The sequence below is a fragment of the Pantherophis guttatus genome, chromosome 2 (assembly GCF_059756535.1).
Source record: "Pantherophis guttatus breed Tessera chromosome 2, ASM5975653v1, whole genome shotgun sequence".
Lineage (NCBI taxonomy): Eukaryota > Metazoa > Chordata > Lepidosauria > Squamata > Colubridae > Pantherophis > Pantherophis guttatus.
In genome coordinates, this window is record NC_142064.1 from 124,817,218 (window position 1) to 124,836,832 (window position 19,615).

General features: G+C 42.3%; 7 protein-coding genes across 7 annotated transcripts; 3 read left to right on the plus strand and 4 right to left on the minus strand.

The window, feature by feature from the left end:
- Positions 1–2,472: 2,472 nt before the first annotated feature.
- Positions 2,473–2,868, minus strand: LOC117666577 (histone H4). The gene has a single exon (XM_034419332.3). It carries the CDS (start codon positions 2,833–2,835, stop codon positions 2,524–2,526), a length of 312 nt encoding a protein of 103 aa, XP_034275223.1. The 5' UTR covers positions 2,836–2,868; the 3' UTR covers positions 2,473–2,523.
- A 1,850-nt stretch (positions 2,869–4,718) lies between these two features.
- Positions 4,719–7,437, minus strand: LOC117666576 (histone H2B 8). The gene has a single exon (XM_034419331.3). It carries the CDS (start codon positions 7,328–7,330, stop codon positions 6,950–6,952), a length of 381 nt encoding a protein of 126 aa, XP_034275222.1. The 5' UTR covers positions 7,331–7,437; the 3' UTR covers positions 4,719–6,949.
- Positions 7,438–7,746: 309 nt separating this feature from the next.
- LOC117666574 (histone H2A type 2-C) lies at positions 7,747–8,631 on the plus strand. Its single transcript, XM_034419328.3, has one exon. It carries the CDS (start codon positions 7,802–7,804, stop codon positions 8,189–8,191), a length of 390 nt encoding a protein of 129 aa, XP_034275219.1. The 5' UTR covers positions 7,747–7,801; the 3' UTR covers positions 8,192–8,631.
- A 315-nt stretch (positions 8,632–8,946) lies between these two features.
- On the plus strand, positions 8,947–10,521 carry LOC117666573 (histone H3). The gene has a single exon (XM_034419327.2). It carries the CDS (start codon positions 9,878–9,880, stop codon positions 10,286–10,288), a length of 411 nt encoding a protein of 136 aa, XP_034275218.1. The 5' UTR covers positions 8,947–9,877; the 3' UTR covers positions 10,289–10,521.
- A 2,432-nt stretch (positions 10,522–12,953) lies between these two features.
- Positions 12,954–17,062, minus strand: LOC117666575 (histone H2A type 2-C-like). Its single transcript, XM_087886647.1, has one exon. It carries the CDS (start codon positions 16,982–16,984, stop codon positions 16,601–16,603), a length of 384 nt encoding a protein of 127 aa, XP_087742773.1. The 5' UTR covers positions 16,985–17,062; the 3' UTR covers positions 12,954–16,600.
- A 1,409-nt stretch (positions 17,063–18,471) lies between these two features.
- LOC117666578 (histone H4) lies at positions 18,472–18,863 on the plus strand. Its single transcript, XM_034419333.3, has one exon. The coding sequence runs from the start codon at positions 18,541–18,543 to the stop codon at positions 18,850–18,852; it is 312 nt and encodes a 103-aa protein (XP_034275224.1). The 5' UTR covers positions 18,472–18,540; the 3' UTR covers positions 18,853–18,863.
- Positions 18,864–19,042: 179 nt separating this feature from the next.
- LOC117666570 (histone H2A type 2-C-like) lies at positions 19,043–19,571 on the minus strand. Its single transcript, XM_034419323.3, has one exon. It carries the CDS (start codon positions 19,500–19,502, stop codon positions 19,113–19,115), a length of 390 nt encoding a protein of 129 aa, XP_034275214.1. The 5' UTR covers positions 19,503–19,571; the 3' UTR covers positions 19,043–19,112.
- Positions 19,572–19,615: the final 44 nt, after the last annotated feature.

Consider the following 19,615-nt stretch of genomic DNA (forward strand, 5'->3'; position numbering starts at 1 on the left):
TGACATGACATTCTTTAGCCCAACTTTAAAAAAAAAAAAAAAAAAAAAAAACCTTTGGAAGAGTTTGCAAGGGAACTGCATTTGCCCATCTCTGGGTTAGAATCTAGCTCAAGGGTTGGCAACTCGTAGCTCTGGAGCCGCATGTGGCTCTTTCATCCCTCTGCTGCTGGTTGGTAAAAGGAAAAAGGACTCTGCGCTAAGAGACTCTATGGTGGTGGAACTGGATTTCCAGTTGGCTCCAGAATTGAACCGGGGGGGGGGGGGGGGGGGGGCTTCCGGTTAGGACCTTTATGGCTCTTTGAGTGTTTAAGATTGCCGACCCCTGATCTAGCTGATAGAAAAGTTGCTGATAATGTGCAAAGTTCTTCACTCTATTGTTCTTCACTCTATAAAATAACGCAGTGACATGTTCACTTGATTCTTATCCTCCCTGGTGATCTTTATATGGATATAAGGAAAATCATGCTACTCTTTTTCCAGACCTCTTGTGATTTTTTTTTTTTTTTTTTTGAAATAGCTATTATGAGCAGAGCTGATACCATTCCACAAGTGGATGTTATCAATTTTAATACCAGCGACTGTCCATCATTCTGAGTTTTTATACAGAAACAAAGTAGAGAGGTAAGGTAAGGATGACATACGTGTCTGATAAACTTATTTTTTGGAATAGGAAGGTGGCCATTTGAATTACTTTTAATAGGTCCACCAGGAGGTGCTGTTTTGAGTTCTCAAGAACAGGGCTCTCAACCTTGGCAACTTTAAGACTTCTGGACTTCAACTCCCAGAATTCCTCAGCCAGCAAAGCTGGCTGAGGAATTCTGGGAGTTGAAGTCCAGAAATCTTAAAGTTGCCAAGGTTGGAGAGCCCTACTCTAGAAGTCTTTTGAAAGGGACAACCAATCAGATAGAAACTGTCCTTGATTTATGCTCTGCCTCACTTGGAAGAGGGGTGTGGAGTGTTTGAAAGCCTACATACAATTTTGTGTCATATTGATTGGCCCTAACCAAAATATTAACCAAGTAGCGTTTTAGTCTTTTTGGGTGCACAAATCTCTCTCTGCTGGTAAGGTGCCTTCCAAGATGGGGCTAACTGCATTACTGTTACAGGGCTAGTTTCAGGTTTTTCTTTGGATTGTCTCCAGAAGAGCAGTCACTGCGAACACTCAGACTTGCACACACATACTACATGGAATAAAGGAGGAGGGCAGACTTACCGTATTTTATACAGAAACAAATTTAAAACCTTCTTCTCCTGGGCCACTAGGTGGCAGCTCCTACATTTGACTACTCCTGTCCAAGGAACCAAAAAGGTGCCTTTAGCAGCTACAGCACTATATTTTTCTTTAACTCCCTTGCTCTCCTCTCCTTCACTGCTACACAGTACACTTACCTGTGGGAGGGGAGGTGCTTTTCTTCCTCCTTTTTCTTGTCGCCTCCATCGGGTAACCCCAGAAGCAGTTCTAGGTCCTTCTCCTGTTCTTCCTCCTCTTCCTTTTTGCCGCTGTACCTCCTCAGGGATCTAGGCAGGCTCTGCTACGGTAGCTGAAGCTGAAATTCAGAACGAAATCAAGGATAAGAGAGTAGCAATCTAAGCTAAGCGCTGTTTTTCCCAATGCAACAGCATATTGGAAATAAATTTTGTAAAGAGTCCCTGGAGTCTGTTCATCTGACAGCAAGCTAACTGTCTCCAGAAGTCGAAAAAGAACGGGCAAAGTTTGAAAGGAGGGGGGTGGGGGGAAGCCAACAAAAGAAAAATGAGTTTTGAAAACGGGAGCCACATCAAACCCAATCCCTATTTGCCTCAAATATTTAGATCTGGAATCTAAGGACACGTGTCATCGCTTTCTTTTCTCTGCTCCTAAGAGGAAACATTTTAATAAAGATCCCCGCTGCCTTCGCTCCTTGGGAAGTACAGAAGCCACCAAACTCCGTATCTAAGCGACCGCTATTACTCGGAAGCAGCCCCCGGATTCTTATTGGCCACCTCTGATATTGCATCACAATTGAGCAAACAAAGGATTTAATACAAAGACTGCTGGGAAATACGCCTTCCTAGTTGCCGGCGGTGGAGAAAGATCCATTGTTTGATAGGAAACCCCGTATTATGCGGTTATGCCTCATAGGAACCCCATTTTTAATAGGGACCAAAATCTCATTCCCCCCTAACAAACCTGCTGACTTTATCTGGGTAACAATTGCATCCGATTTTGAAGTTACTAACGAAAACCGAGCATACTTTAACGCGATGAAAAAAATGAAAAATCATTTAAGCCAATTCTTGAAAGGTTTTTTTTTTTTGCTTTTAGCTCCTCCCGCTTCACTGAGTAATTTTATTTACTTCCGCCACCCTGTACAGCCCTGCCAATTACTACCCAAAATGCATTCATTTCGTAGTTCATACCGAACATTATAAGTTCCGTTGCGAACCATAGGAAAGGTACTCATGGGCAACTCAGCTTTTTTTAGGAAACCGTGGGTGGCCCTTAAAAGGGCCTTTTGTTTTATTTTGAAAAGCTCGTAGTATTTAACCACCGAATCCGTACAGGGTACGGCCTTGGCGTTTTAAGGCATAGACCACGTCCATGGCTGTCACTGTCTTTCTCTTGGCGTGCTCGGTGTAAGTCACGGCATCGCGGATGACGTTTTCCAGAAAGACCTTCAGCACCCCGCGAGTCTCCTCGTAAATCAAGCCAGAGATACGCTTCACTCCGCCACGACGAGCCAAACGGCGGATAGCAGGCTTGGTAATGCCTTGGATGTTATCTCGCAAGACTTTGCGGTGACGCTTAGCGCCCCCTTTTCCCAAACCCTTTCCGCCTTTTCCTCGTCCAGACATCCTTCAGCCTTCTTCAACCTTTCAGCTCACAGAACCGCGAGAAAATGTGCTGTAAACTGAGACACAGCGAATTTATATTCTCTAGAACCCGACCAGAAAGAAAACTTCCCTTGAAGGGCGGTTACTTTACTCCGCTGAGCCTATCCCGCCATAAATTTCTGCCCTTCGGGTTTGTCCAATGAGAAAGGAAAGTAGTTCGAAAGCACCAATGACAAGCCACCGTTTGAAACTAAAATGTTGGCGCCTTTCTTTTTTTTCTGGTTTTACGTATAAGGAAATTCCTTATTGCCCAAGGGTTGAGTTGAATAATTATACTCCTGTCCACCTTCTGGGGAAAAAAAAACCTGTTTTGGTGGGATGAAAATATATTTTTGCATAAGAAGACCGATCAGGTCTAAAATTGCCACAAACTTAACTGGGTAAAAATTGATACAAAATTATATCGGAATCCGTTGCTGTTCCTAGGAGTTTCTATTACTTTGTAACATGAAAAAATTACAAGTCTGCCAAAAAACAAAACCCACTTTTTTTTTAAAGAAATGCTGTTGTTTCTGTAACACTACAGTAAATAAAGAGAATGGGAATTGACTGAAGTTTGTGTACATTCAATTCAAAAATTATTCTGCACGTTACTCAGAATTATAATCTATGATGTATCACAGAAACTATTTTAACTATAGCTAGGCTACTGTGGAATATTATTAGCTAGATTTATGTTTCCCCTTTTTTTCTCTTTCTATGCATGATGTGTTTACAATAGCAGCAACCCTCCAATGTAACCTTGACAGACAAAAATACCTAGTTTCTGCCAACTCTTGGTTGAAAATCTTAACCTCTAGAGATGCTGGACTAAATGATCAGTTGATTCAGAGCCACTTTATCAGCCAGACCCATTATTTCCTATCTGAAATGGAAATGCTGCCAGCATAAAATAGATTTTCTAAAATGAGATATCTAGACAGAAAAGTAGAACAGTTTTTATTTTGAATTTTTCATTGCAATGAATTTAAGACCTAATGTGCTCTAGAATGGACTGGAGATACTAAATTTGTACTGTTTAATCCTAGTACTGTATTCATTATTGAGTCTGCTTCTCTCTTTAGTTTAAATGTTGGAGCATGACAGTCTTCCTAAATGCAGTCATCAGCACTCTCACCCTCTGGGGAGGGGTAATAACGTCAGTTTTGGACTGAAAAACCAAGATTAAATTTTGGATTAAAATTCACTCGATATTTCTTAAAGCCAATCCATTTTCCTAAACTGGATCAAGGGAGAACTATGCAGACACATAACACAGAAACATTTTTTTTAAATCCTAATGCCATTCTTGTTGCCATATTATTAATAAGAACCAGCTTAATTCAGAGCATCTAAATGCAGAAAACTTTATTCAGTGCAGTCCTATTATAGTATGAACCATAGTGTGAACTATGCTTAAGCATACCATGTGGTAACAACACATGGCAAAAGTGCACTGCTGGTAAAGATGGTGTTAACCTTATTTTTCTTGGGAGGAAATGATTTTTTTGGATTGGTTACTATCTGTCAAGGAGTCTGGTAGGTTCTGAGAGAAGAAAGCAAATGTAGCAATGTAATGATCTGAATACTAGTGCTACAGATGCTCAAATATTTTAGGAAGATGATTTATGCTAATTTCTGAAACAACATCTCCTTCACATACATTAGACCAAATCACCCACCTAGGTTTATTTATTATTTATTTAATTATGTAATTTATATAGAGGTTTGATTCGCCTACTGTAAAGAATGCCACCAAATGTTACCTATAGCTTTATTAACACCATATTTATATCCTCATCTCAGAACATGGCTTCATCCCAGCCTATCATAAAGTGCAAATCTGAATGCTTGAAATTTAGAGATTAGATTAGATTAGAATTCTTTATTGGCCAAGTGTGATTGGACACACAAGGAATTTGTCTTTGGTGCATATGCTCTCAGTGTACATAAAAGATATGTTCATTAAGAATCATAAGGTACAACACTTAATGATAGTCACAGGGTACAGATAAGCAATCAAATCATACTAGGAAACAATATAATTGTAAGGATACAGCAACATAGTACATTTTATATGAAGATTAATACTATGGCAAAATAGAGATTCCATGAGTTCTATAGCAGTCATCCCATCAACATTTTCTTTTTGCACTTTACTTTCCCGCTAGCCTGTTAGACCAAAATATATTTGAATTAATTATATGCAGTGGGATGAATGGAAAAGAAACATACTTCAAGGTACCTTTATTTTGTTTTGTTTTTTAAACTTGAAAGCTCTGGATGTTGATCTGGGTAGGAAGGTCAGGAAATGGGTCGAAACCTGTGAGATATTAATTTATTGTTGATTGAATTTTGTCTCCTGTTGCTATTATAGGTTTTTTATATTGTTCTGTTTTATATTTCATATTGGTATTAACTGTCCAAAGTTGCTATGGTGAGATAGGGGGAGGCATGTAAGTTAAATGGATGAAGTACTTTTTCTCCTGAATTGATCATAAACTCATGATCCCCATCACTGCCCATTTGGATTGCTGCAACATGCTTGGACTAGGATTACATTAAAAGAAGACTAAACTAGTAACAGATTAGCCATCAGTTTTGGAACTGACAATGGAAACACTGGAGTAATAGATTGCTCCTGCCTTTTAGGATAGTCTGTCAACAGCAATGGAACCAGTAATCAAGAAATATGCCTCAGGGTAGCATTTGATAGGTAGCAATGAAGGTCTTGGAAAAAAACACTCAGTTCCCATAATGCATCTATAGTTAGAAAATCAGAAGCTTGCATGTAGTGGTTTTCCATGTGATACTGTAAATTGGACAAGCAGGGTAGAAAGACTAGTAATGCTTTTGAACTTTGGTGTTAGAGAGCAGATTCCTCAGGATGCCATGGATGGAGGTTCACTGTTGGAAGCCTTGAGGAGGCAGGACCTCTCATCCACATGGATGAGGGAAAACACTGACTTGGCAAGCTCATAACCAAACCATAGTGAGCTCCTGAGCATTAAATTTAATAACTGAAACGCAGAGGAAGGCATCTCTCCATTTCTTAGTCTTTAGATTTATTGAATTCAGGTCACCAACTCAGTACAGTTTATCCAAGAGTAGAAAATCCAGTTTGGTCTAGAAGCTAAGGCATCAGGCTAGAAACCAGGAATCTGAGTTTTACTCTTGTTTTAAGAGTGTAATCTAGCTGGGTGACTTTGGATCAGTCACTCAATTTCAGCCCAACCCATCTCACAGGAGTGTTGTGTTGAAAATAGAACAGAAGTAAATGTAGTCCTTGATTTACAACAATTGACCCCAAAATTTATTTCTTTTGCTAAGGGAGACCTGTGTTAAGTGAGTTTTGCCCTGTTTTATAATGTTTCTTGCCACAATTAAGTGAATCACTGCAATTGTTGTTAGTAATACGGTTAACTGAATCTGGCTTCCCCATTGACTTGGCTTGTCAGAAGGTCAAAAAAAAAATGATCAAGACCCCAGGACATTGTAACCATCATAATGTCTGAGCCATTTAACAAGGGTTTGAATTTTGATCACATGACCACCAGGATGTGGCAAAGGTCCCAAATTTGAAAAGCAGCCATTAAGTCACTCTTTTCAGTGCCATGGCCACTAAACAAATTATTAGTCAAGAACTGTATTATGTGTATTCACAGCTTTATTTATAAAATTGCTATAGGCAGGATCTAAAAAAAATATCAAAAACTCAGCACCTGCAAGATCAGATCTGGAAGCCATGCTGCCAATCCATGATCCCTTTTGTACTTTTATTTGCACTTAAATTCAGAAGGTAATCTTACTTTAAAAGGTATCGTTATTAAACATGTGTGCTGTACAGCTTCACTGATCTAACAGTTCGACCTATACTGTAGTATATAAATTTCTTCTCCTAAGCCACAGCATCTTCCACGTTTTTTAACAGAGCCCTATATTTGCATTTTATTAACGAGACAGACCCAAGTTGTAAGCTTTAAGTTAGCAAGGACACAACAAAGCAGCGACTTAAAACTCTTTCACGAGGAAGTGGGATGGCTCTTAAAAGAGCCTTTTGGGTTTCTCGATCGTCTTACTGCGCAGCGCAGCCGCCTCACTTGGAGCTGGTGTATTTGGTGACGGCCTTGGTGCCTTCCGACACGGCGTGCTTGGCCAGTTCGCCGGGCAGCAGGAGGCGCACGGCCGTCTGGATCTCCCGGGAGGTGATGGTGGAGCGCTTGTTGTAGTGGGCCAGGCGGGACGCCTCCCCCGCGATGCGCTCGAAGATGTCGTTGACGAAGGAGTTCATGATGCTCATGGCCTTGGAGGAGATACCAGTGTCGGGGTGGACCTGCTTCAGCACCTTGTAGACGTAGATGGAATAACTCTCCTTCCTGGTCTTGCGCCGCTTCTTGTCGCCCTTCTTTTGGGTCTTGGTCACCGCTTTCTTCGAGCCCTTCTTGGGCGCGGGGGCAGATTTCGCCGGCTCAGGCATTGCGAATAAGTCAGTCCTTAACAAATGCTAGTAGGAACAGCAACTTCCCTCGAGTTTCTTCTCGTCGGAAAAGCTGGACGCTCCTCGTATCTCAAACACAACTGAAACAAGTTCAGCCTCCGTCTTCCCACTATTTAAAGGGCTCCTATGCAAATGAGGGTAGCTGCACTCCAACATTCTCATTGGCTGGCGGGCCGCCGCTCGCTTTCGCTCTGCGCGCGCAGATGCAAATTAACAGGGCTGCGATACCATGGTTCCTATTGGAAGGGGTCGATTGCAGCTCCTTCGGATTGGTTCGGTTGACAAACCTGCCGTCGCATTGGCTAAGAAAGCCTGACGCCCGAGCAGCCAATCAAACAGTGCAATCTCAGACCTTGCAAAGGCATAAAAGGCCCCCGGTTCGCTCCTTTCCAATCACTGCCGGTTTGTGTGGGGCGTTTGGTGTGTTGTATTTGACTCAGGAACGACGTCATGTCTGGTCGCGGAAAGCAAGGGGGCAAGGCGAGAGCCAAGGCCAAGTCTCGTTCTTCCCGTGCCGGACTCCAGTTCCCGGTCGGTCGTGTTCACCGCCTGCTGCGCAAAGGTAACTACGCCGAGCGGGTGGGCGCCGGCGCTCCCGTCTACCTGGCGGCGGTGCTGGAATATCTGACGGCGGAAATCCTGGAGTTGGCCGGCAACGCTGCTCGGGATAACAAGAAGACCCGCATTATCCCTCGTCACCTGCAGCTGGCCATTCGCAACGACGAAGAGCTCAACAAACTCCTGGGCAAAGTGACGATCGCTCAAGGGGGCGTGTTGCCCAATATCCAAGCGGTCCTCTTGCCCAAGAAGACGGAAAGCCACAAAGCGAAAGGAAAATAGGAGTTGCTCTGAAGAAAAGGAACATTGAATTTAAAACCCAAAGGCTCTTTTCAGAGCCACCTACAATTTCAAGTAAGGAGCTGAGTCTTTTAGGGTATCGAATGAGTCGTTTCCTTCGCAGATCCAAAGCGTATCGGAGCTGGCACTTCCCTAGCCATGGGCTTGCATATGATCGCGAATATTGCCTTATCGAACAGATTTAGAAAAACCCACCTGTTACTATACATAAGGCTTCAGCTGTTAACATTCCAAACACCTACCTCTTATTATAAAAGCGTGTGAGGATGGGGAGGCAATCTTAACAAATCGCCGTGTCCGGCGGGATTATTCAAACTGTTTTTTCCATGTTTAATCTAAAAGTACGATCCCATAACACTCGCCCAAGGGCACTTAACCGTAGGACCCCTTTTCTTCAGTAATAAATCAATTTTTAAAAATAAGCAGCTGTTGATGCGATCAGAAAGGTTTGTGTGTGTGTGTGTGTCTCTATAATTAATTAATCGTACAGACCTAGAAGAGTGATCTCATGGCTTCATAATAGTACAATTTTATTATACTTGGAAAAAGCAAACATGGAGCGCCCCACTTCCTGGAGCGCCCCACTTCCAGGAGAGCCCGATCGATTTGCGTTGGAGCTTTCATGGGCGCGTCCATGCAGATTTTGGGAACAACGCGGAAATAGTCGCTTTCTTTCCAGTTTCTACTATTGTAGATACTGTAGATATTGTAGATAGTATACTATTATACTATCTTCTAGCCGCCGATCTTGATTGATTTTTAGAGACCAGCCAAAGTAGCGTATACTGTATGCCAGCGGAGAATAATGAAAAACTATATAACAAGGTCGCGACTAATCAACTACTAAACCATTTACTCTACATAACAAGTGCTTAAAATGAGTGAAAAATAAAACGGAAAAAATGTTAAGTGGAATAAACTAGGAATAAACTCCTGCAATACAACTTTAGATGCTCTCCCATTGTTTAGGCAATATAGGAATGCACATTGGGCTTAATGGTGGCGTGTGTTTATTAAATATCTTGGTGTAGAAACTCAATACACACACAAAAAAAGTTTGTAGTGTTCTCCCTACAACAACCCTGCGAGGTAGATCGGGTTGATCCCAATCTCATACATTTCTGTGGCTGAGGGATTAGTTCCGGGGTCTCATTTGTCCCACACGCTGGTTATCATCCACAACTGCTAAAAACATTTTCACCAATTCAAAATTAGAACAACACTTTTGCAAATGATATGCGTCCGCGCTAAGTAGATGAATATACAAAAAATACCTTGGAGGTATTTAAAATCTGGGTTGCAAAAATATGGAGAACTGGCCTATAGTGAGACATTTTTAAAAATCCTCCAATTCCTTGTATCTATCGGCGGTCCGGATTTTTGCAGCGCAGAAAGGGACCCTTTATCAGCAAAATATTATTTGTAAGAGCACTATTACCCATAGCTGAAAGAATTTGACTGTCCTATTGATGACGAAACCACTCGAGTACAAAAGAGGCAAGAGATGAAAGAGTGCAACATTGTAGCCAATCCCTTCCAAGCCCGGGAAATTCGAACCTTCTCAGCCAATCAAAAGAGGAGGACTCCGCTATAAATATTCAGCCTTCAAGAGACTAGCCTGTTTTCTGGCTTCGACTTCATTGGGATCGGTTACTCTATAGGCGAGCAATGGCCCGTACTAAGCAGACTGCTCGGAAGTCTACTGGAGGAAAAGCTCCTCGCAAGCAGTTGGCTACCAAGGCTGCCCGAAAAAGCGCTCCAGCCACCGGTGGGGTGAAAAAGCCTCATCGTTACCGTCCCGGCACTGTCGCCTTAAGAGAAATTCGTCGTTACCAGAAATCTACCGAGCTGCTCATCCGTAAGCTCCCCTTCCAGCGCTTGGTTAGAGAAATCGCCCAAGATTTCAAGACCGATCTCCGTTTCCAGAGCTCCGCTGTTATGGCCCTGCAGGAAGCCAGCGAGGCTTACCTCGTGGGCCTCTTCGAAGATACCAACCTGTGCGCCATCCACGCCAAGAGGGTGACGATTATGCCGAAAGATATCCAGCTGGCGCGCCGCATCCGCGGGGAGAGGGCTTAAGTGTCCTCTCGCCGGTTGCGCAAAGCAATCCAAAAGGCTCTTTTAAGGGCCACCCACGTATATCAAGGAAAGGGCTGCTGCTTTGCTTTTGCTGAAAACGTCAACGCGTTTTGCAATACACATGGATCTGTTAGGGCTATACTATTAGAGCTATAGCACTACCGTCACTACTCCCAACAGCTCTCCCACATTTGCAAATGTGTATTCAACATGGCAAGGGATTCTTAGTGGCCCACGGAGTCGTCTACAGCATTCTCTACACCCACATTACTTAAGTTTTAACTGGGTTATGGAAAGAGACCTGGGAGGGGGTGGCTATGGGTATTTTTTTTTTCAATGGGGAGTGGCATTTTTCATGCCTTAAGCCAATGGAACGTTCAAATAATTGAGTAACGTTGCAATGGTTCACACAGTAATATCTCGATGAAAGAATGTTTATATGCTACAGTGCCACTGGCGATACCTTTAAAAGAATTTCTTTTCTTTCTTTTTTTTTTCTTTTTAATTTGATTTATATGCCGCCCTTCTCCGGAGACTCAGGGCGGCTTACAATGCGTTAAGCAATAGCCTTCATTCTTTTGTATATTTATACAAAGTCAGCTTATTGCCCCCACAACTGGGTCCTCAATTTACCTACCTTAGAAAGGATGGAAGGCTGAGTCAACCTTGAGCCTTGGCGAGATTCGAACCTGCAGTAATTGCAGACAGCTGGTCTTAATAACAGGGTGCCTTAGACCACTGTACTACCAAGGCTCTTAGTGCAAGTGCTTGATTCAGATTTTTTTTTTTTTTAAATCTGGTTAAAAGGCTCATGAATTCAGAATTTTTTCAATAGGCTTTCTGTGTGTGTTTGTTAGGCCACCTTAATACTATAAAGGTTTCGTATTTGGACATTTAATTATCTGGCAGTGAAATGTCTGCATTCTAATACCTGGGGCATTAGCTTGGCTGTAAAATTAAAATGGGAATTTTGTAAATTCACCTGGATCAGTCGCAACGATACCCAATTCTTTCTCTAAGGAAAGAATACCCAGAGATTTCATTGTAGGAAGACATGGGGGGGGGTGTGTGCATATAATTTTGTAGTTAGAAGGAAGAAAAGCTTTTCAAATGAAAGACATCTTGATAAGTACGTATATGACTATTATAGTTTTGCTTCTTTAGGTCAGGTTTGTAAAGGTTTTAATTTGAGTCCCATATTTCAATAGCATACACCAGTTGCAATTAAAATGTTTGTAAGCAGCAGGTTTTAAATAACTGGCTTTTTATTTGGGCAGTCTATTTGACACGGGATACTGTTTGAATTTTGACATGTATTCTGCCGAGACGGCTACTGTGGGAGATTTTCTTTTCCCCAAAATAACTTGATGGGCAAAGCTCATTAAATATATACATATATTCACAGGAATTAAATTTATATTTGTATATGTGATTGCATGACCTCTGTAGATACGCCATATACTTAGATAAAATAAAATTCATAGGAATCACTTTTCCGGGATGATCTCTACTATTTTCAATAGGAGCTATATGTGTGATGATACTTTTCCTTGTAGAGTGTTTCCTTTTTTTTTTTAATTAAAATGATAATTTAAAAAGAAAAACAAATCAGGATGACCCTGATTATGGAGCATTATGTAAGTGATTTATATCCACAGACGCCAGAATGTCCACCTCAGACAGAAGCTTTTTCACATCAAATATCCACCTTGTCCAGTATTTGTTCTTTTATCAGTGACTAATAAGTTGCTGCTTAGCTCAAAGGCAGACAATGTGCAGCCTGGCATTCTTGTTTCTATAGCGCTATTCCGTCCATGCTGGCTGCGCTTAACAGCCTCGATTGAAAAATATGGGCAAATTGGCAGTCTACCATCAATGAATTTGTTGCAAAGCTGGCCTGCTTTTTAGAAGCACTTGCTTTTTATTTAATGGACTTTTGGGACTCTCAAAACAGGAGATTATGCAGGCGGACAGAAAATTTGGAGCCATCTTTTGGATGCAACTTTGGCACATGGAACATAAGGCCTTTGAAGCAGCTTTCCCCCACCCCACCCCTCCTCCTTCAGAAGACTAAAGCATTTCAGCATGTTCAGAGGATCTGCTTGAAAGAATGGGAGAGCTTCTAAACCCCTTCTTCTATCTTCCCTTGAGGGTTTCACATTGAAATAACGAGAACACTATAAGGGACTCTATAATTACAGGCTAGGACAGGAGGACTGTTTTGAAAGTGTGGGAAGAAATATCCATCTGGTTCAGTTCCAAGCTGGGAGAAAAGCACTGGAAATATGGTGGCTGATAGGAAAGATGGTTTAATGATGAACAGAACCACCAGCTGTCCTGGGTCATCTAACCAATTGGTTTGAAGAGTACATGCATTTTTTTTTCCCTACAGCATTTTGTAATTTAGAGGCTTGTTTTGTGTATTTTGTTATTTTATTTTAATTAGTTTGTCTCCTGAAAGCAATGAGTCTAAAGGGCTGGCTTCCTTGGATTTTTAATCTTGTTTAACAAATGTGATTAATCCTAGATTCTGGCTTCCTTGGGGTTTTAATCCTGTCTTGAGTGGATTACCAAATCTGCTTTTTTTTAAAAGGTGGCCTCCTCAGTATCTTTGGGGCTATTAAGAAAGTCTGTTTCCTGCCTCTAAAAAAAAAAAGTTTCTTCATTTCTCATTTAAGTTTCAAGCTTAATGTGATTTATATGCCGCCCTATCTCCAAGGGACTCAGGGCGGCTCACAACAGTAAAATACACAAAAACATTAATACACTATTAAATTAAAAAGTCCGAATTAAACAATTTAAAATCAGTTTAAAAACTATTAAGAAACCCCAACACCCCCCCCCCCCATCAGTCCAGGCTACGAAATAACCAGGTCTTCAAATCACGGCAAAACGAGCAAAGGTCATATTTAGGGGAATATATTCTGCCTTTTAAATATTTCTCAAAAGATTTCATTCTTCTGGGGTGGGGTACTAACTTTCTACAAAAGGAAATGTAAATAGGAAGAGCTGCCAGCCCAGCTTGTTGTGTATAAACCCCTCTTTCTATATACAAAGTGAAAGGAATTTAATGCATCTCCTGTGGTGGTGTTACTGTCTCATGTATCCCAGAAAATTACTATTGCTTGTCTTCAGCAGACATCCATTGAGGTACTGTTCATGATTTATCTTTGCTTTGAAAAAAGGCAGCGAGAGATATTCACACCCTGTTCTTGTCTGGGGTGCATTTCTTAAACCAATACTGCAGGAGATTGTAGTGGGCAATTCAGCAGTCCAGAGCAAAAGAGGACCCCAGACAAATCAACTATATATTTGTATAGAACTACAATGCAGGAAATCCTATTGTGATTTGGGCTAGTTATGAGGAAGCTTACATAGATGTTTGTCCATCTACTTATTAATTTCTATTGTTAGGCAAAGCAGCCCTTTCAGAAGCAACAACTGAACTGAGCAAATCCATTGATAAAGGAGATGGAATGCGGAGGTCATCTGATGAAGGAGGAGGGAAGATTAGGGAGTCTCACCCAACTCCTTACTATGTTGTAACTCCTTTGTTAGGGCTGCCCTTGGACTGTGCTGTGAGTTGGTGAGGAGGCTTCTATTCTTTGGTGCAGATGGGATTGCAGGGAGCTTTGTTTGGAGGGGCAGGAAGAGTCAATCTGGGTCTGATAAGATTAGGTAAAAAGAGGAATTAGTTTGTCCTGGTCATGGCAGACAGAGAAGAAAAATGCAGCCTCTATTTTGTTAGATCTATTCCTATCACCAGCATATCTCAAATTCATGATTATATTCTCGACCACAATTCTCTACAATCCAGACTCTAAACATTAAGTTACAAATGGAAATGTTTCAAGCCTATTGATATATTATTTTCCTGATGTCAGAAATGATTCACTTCCTTTTACTCTATGTTGCACGGGCCTGGAGTTTCCCAAGGCTTAATCAGAAGCTGTGTTGGGATGGAAGGATCAACCTTGTTTTGCCAAATCTTGCTCTATTGCATTCCTAGTAATAGCTGTGCTGAACTGATTTACCATCCATCGCTCCTAATTCATTTCACAATAGTGGAAAGAAACTTGGCATAGAAAAGAGCAAATTTGAGAGTGTAAGACCTTCATTCAGTTTCAACAACATCTCAACAACATTAAATTCTTTAATCCTAAAATCATACCCCACAAGACCTGTCCTCACATTTGCAACTTTCAGAGGGCTGTAAATGAAGATCCACAGCACAAATGTAGGTTCGCTTAGAGACTGCTTTTCTTAACAACCAAGTGGCTGGTTCCAACTGTGACCACTAAACAAGAAGAACTTGTATTTTCATCTGATAAATTTGGGGTGGCAGGAGGTTGCTCAGTAATTAAATTTGATTGGATTTATGTTGCTTACCAAGACAAGTCTATCTATCACAGATGGCTTTACAGGCAAGCATCCTCCATCTTAAGATGATTTTTGCAAACTTGTTTTCATTTTTTTTCCCATACATCTTTCAAAGTACTTTTCATTACTTAAAAGCTTAGTCAAGAGAGTGCACAAAGATATAACCTATAAAATTTACATTTATATTGTAAAACTCACTGCCCTCAAGAACTGACCGAGACAGTCACAGTGATCTGAGTTCCAAGAGGGCAGGGCACTGGGAGATATACTGCACTTATCTCTCCATCCTCCAATTTTTATCCCACAACCATCCCCCTTTTTAAAAAGGGGGGCTGAGTGGGCTCTAACTTTTCATGGTTGGCTATGGAGATACCTGCTTTTTGTTCATTCTGAAGAATGAATTGCCTGATGGAAGGTAAACCTTTTCTAGTGAATTTGAGTTTATTTGATTTAATCCCATTTAGGCCATTTCAACACTCTTCAATAATACTCTGTTTTATTTACCAGACAGCTCCAAAAATAGGCTTAAGCTGGGGGACAATGCGACTTGTACATTCCCAGGAGTGCTGTTATGGTGCTTTCCAACCTTAACCTAGTCTGCCTGCCTTTGATTAATAGAGAAGAAAAATCCCTCTGAAGACCAATTATTATGGATGGGGGAGGGGAGGAAGGCGGAAGAGCTTTCCATTAGCTTTGGAACTTTCCCTTTTCCACTCCAGTAATATCCAAATATCCAAATCTGTTGGGGTGTTGAAGTGTACCATTTCCATGGAAACAGACCAAAAACCAGGTAATGGCTTGCTGCCAAACTACACCCAAAGTCATAGGCTTGAAGGAAACACAGCTCTGAGGATAGTAATTCAACTAACAATCTGATTTGATTCCTGCAACTAAACACACACATCACTAGTGCAGGAGGTGAAAAACACCTTAGGAGACTTTGTAGTGGTTGTTTTTCAGCTCAGGATATATATATATCCTGAGCTGAAAAACAACCACTATATATATTTGGCCTGATGATAAAGTGAAGACACCCACTTAACTTTTCCCCATGGAGAATAACCACCACTCTTGTTTTTCTGAACTCAGAGCTGCTTTGGAGACATACAGAATTAACTGAAGGATTTTGTTTTGTTTTGTTTTCCTGTTTGGACTGTGTATGCCTGATCTTGTTGAATGTACGTACATGTTTTTCCCACATTTTGGACACCCGATTTCCACAGCTTTGAGCCATATGGTAATGTTGCCACCAGTTACCGAAACTTCTCAGCACACGCGGCCTTCCCCATCCTCAAAGAAATCAAACCAGGGGTGAAATCCAGCAGGTTCTGACAGGTTCCGGAGAACCAGTAGCGGAAATTTTGAGCAGTTGGGAGAACTGGCAAATACCACCTCTGGCTGGCCCCAGAGTGCGGTGGGGATGGAGATTTTGCAGTATCCTTCCCCTGCCATGCCCACCAAGCCACACCATGCCCACAGAAGTGGTAGTAAAAAAAATTGGATTTCATCACTGAACCAAATGTTAAAAAAACTGGGTAGTTAAATAATCAGTTCTACCCAACAACACTGAAATCCCTCGGTGACCCAGATTCAAGTCGGCCTTCAGTCATGCATAATTTCGCGTTAGGAGTTTCTCCCTCTAATTAATCCCACTTTGGGGAAGAAAGGGCTACGATGTGGACAGATTATAACTCCTGTAGACCAGATACAAATCAACGATCGTGGAAAAACACTTAAAAAAAAAACACGATCACATTATTAAAAGCCGTATGAGGACTAGACGATTATTCGAAATGCTGGAGCAAGCAAATAAAAAGATGTTATTTCTAGGAGAGGAAGAGACGTCCAACTCTTTCTTAAAGGATGTAGGTGGCTCTAATAAGAGCCTTTGGGTTGAGTTCCGAAGCGCTTGCCCGGTCGGGCAACAGCAGTTCACTTGCCTTTATGGCTTTCCGCCTTCTTGGGCAAGAGGACCGCTTGGATATTGGGCAACACGCCCCCTTGAGCGATCGTCACTTTGCCCAGGAGTTTGTTGAGCTCTTCGTCGTTGCGAATGGCCAGCTGCAGGTGACGAGGGATAATGCGGGTCTTCTTGTTATCCCGAGCAGCGTTGCCGGCCAACTCCAGGATTTCCGCCGTCAGATATTCCAGCACCGCCGCCAGGTAGACGGGAGCGCCGGCGCCCACCCGCTCGGCGTAGTTACCTTTGCGCAGCAGGCGGTGAACACGACCGACCGGGAACTGGAGTCCGGCACGGGAAGAACGAGACTTGGCCTTGGCTCTCGCCTTGCCCCCTTGCTTGCCGCGACCAGACATGCTTTCAAACGAGTTGCTCTCTCTCTCTCTGTGTGTGTCGATCTCAAAGCTATTTCCTTCACTTTAGGGCCTAAAATGATGAGAATGACAGGGGGCCCAATTTATGCCTGCCTCGCCGTTTGAAAGCGGCACTTCTGATTGGCCGGCTGTGATGTCAATGCGCTTCAGCCAATGCAAAAGTGGTTTCTCAGCAAGACCAATTGAACAGAGAAATATTGTCTTTCCTCCAGTAGGAAAGAGGAAGCGAGAGGCCGCGATTTGCATGCACACCTTCGCCAGAGGTGATCTCGGAATGCTGCTGTAACAGGAAAGGCTGCCGATTAGGAACTATTATTCAGGGCAGCTGCGAATGTTAGAGTTGTGCAACTGCTGGAGCTCCCTTTTCTGGTATGCGAGGGAGAGCTGCCGGCTCATGCACAAACCCTATTGTTGCCTTTATAATGTGTAAAGCCAAGCTTGGCCGATTCTTTCCCTTTGGATATTACTAGTTCTGAAATGTCTATAGAGATTCTCAATCATACCAGGTCAAAAAGGTGCTTTTTTTTCCCCCCCAAGAACCAACTGGACTTTCTGGTTTTTCTTTGAAGACGTTTCGTTTCTCATCCAAGAAGCTGAAGAAGCTTCTTGGATGAGAAGCGCAACGTCTTCAAAGAAAAACCAGAAAGTCCAGTTGGTTCTTGAAGGGGAGAAAAAGCACCTTTGGGATAGTGCTGAAATAGATTCTTATGGTTGCTGTCCTTCACTTCGAAAGTAATTGCATTCCAGATAAGACTATATACAAGTGTTTCCTACCCTAGGCTCTGCAATGTGTGCGCTTGTACTTCCTTCTTTCCTGCTTATTTTTTTTTTATCTATAAATTTCAAAATAATCTAAGAAAAATACACTTGATTCTGTCGAGCCATGGCAATAGATACATATTTGCTTTGCAATTCTTTTGTAACAAACTGCCTCATGCTGTAATTGGCTCCCGATCAATAGTTTGTCAGATTGTTACCTTATCAGCGGCTTGTTTGAAATGCTTCTACATCCCGCCTATGATTTTTCTGAAGAGAAACATCACAAGCAAAACTGTTAAAACTATTAACTATTAACTGTTAAAACTATTTTTAAGAATCCCAACAAAGTTTTTTTTATTATTATTCAGTCGTCACTTATGTGTTTCTATTGCACATACAAGATATGTTTCAAAACAAAACAGCCATTTCTAGTGGCGTTTAAGGAGGAAGGCTAAATGCCTGAAATATTGTACTTCCATAAAAGCTAGTTGACAATTTGGATATTATTTTACAGCCTATGAAACTACTTGGAAACATATAAACCTTTGCAATTTGAAACGCATCGAGTTAACCATTAGTCATTCGCTGTTTTAAAATAAAGTCGAATCTTATTGGATAAGACTCTATGGCATCGCCCTATCAAATCATACTCTAATTGGACGAGTGGGCTGTCCTCGCCTTTCTTCGCGACAGTTTTCCTTTTGGTCGGAAAGCAACCAATATAAACGTGGGCTAGCAGGCGAACAGTTCGTAGAGTTCAGGTTTTATCACTCGGCGAGATGTCTGGCCGTGGAAAAGGCGGAAAGGGTTTGGGAAAAGGGGGCGCTAAGCGCCACCGCAAAGTCTTGCGAGATAACATCCAAGGCATTACCAAGCCTGCTATCCGCCGTTTGGCTCGTCGTGGCGGAGTGAAGCGTATCTCTGGCTTGATCTACGAGGAGACTCGCGGGGTGCTGAAGGTCTTTCTGGAAAACGTCATCCGCGATGCCGTGACTTACACCGAACACGCCAAGAGAAAGACCGTGACAGCCATGGACGTGGTCTATGCTTTGAAACGCCAAGGCCGTACCCTGTACGGATTCGGTGGTTAAATATTGCGCAACTTGAGATTTTTCAAAGTAAATCAAAAGGCCCTTTTAAGGGCCACCCACTGCCTCAGTAGAGAGCTGCAATCACTGTTACAATAGTGCCATGTGTTGTAAAATACTTGGAACTTAACAAAGAGGGAACCTATACACCTATAGACAAAAAACCCAGAACACAAAAGTAACGGCTCTTTTTTTTGATGTTGTGGGTGGCTCTTAAAAGAGCCTTTTGTGTTTTTTACACTGATGTTACAGGGATAGCGTCTTCATTTGCCTTTGGCCTTGTGGCTCTCGGTCTTCTTGGGCAGTAGCACAGCTTGGATATTGGGCAAGACTCCTCCCTGGGCAATAGTGACGCCTCCCAGTAGTTTATTGAGCTCCTCGTCGTTACGGACGGCCAACTGGAGGTGGCGAGGGATTATTCTAGTTTTCTTGTTATCCCGGGCAGCGTTGCCAGCCAGCTCCAGAATTTCAGCTGTCAGATATTCCAACACTGCAGCAAGGTAAACGGGGGCTCCAGCGCCAACCCTCTCGGCATAGTTTCCTTTGCGAAGGAGGCGGTGAACTCGACCTACGGGAAATTGGAGCCCAGCACGAGACGAGCGGGATTTCGCTTTAGCTCTAGCTTTCCCCCCCTGCTTGCCACGGCCAGACATTGCGACACTGACTCAGCTCTCGGCTCCAAACACAGAAGGGAAAAAAAATAAAATTGCAATTCAAGAAAGAGAACCCCCGACTCCTTTTATGCCCTCCTAGCATACGCCAGCGC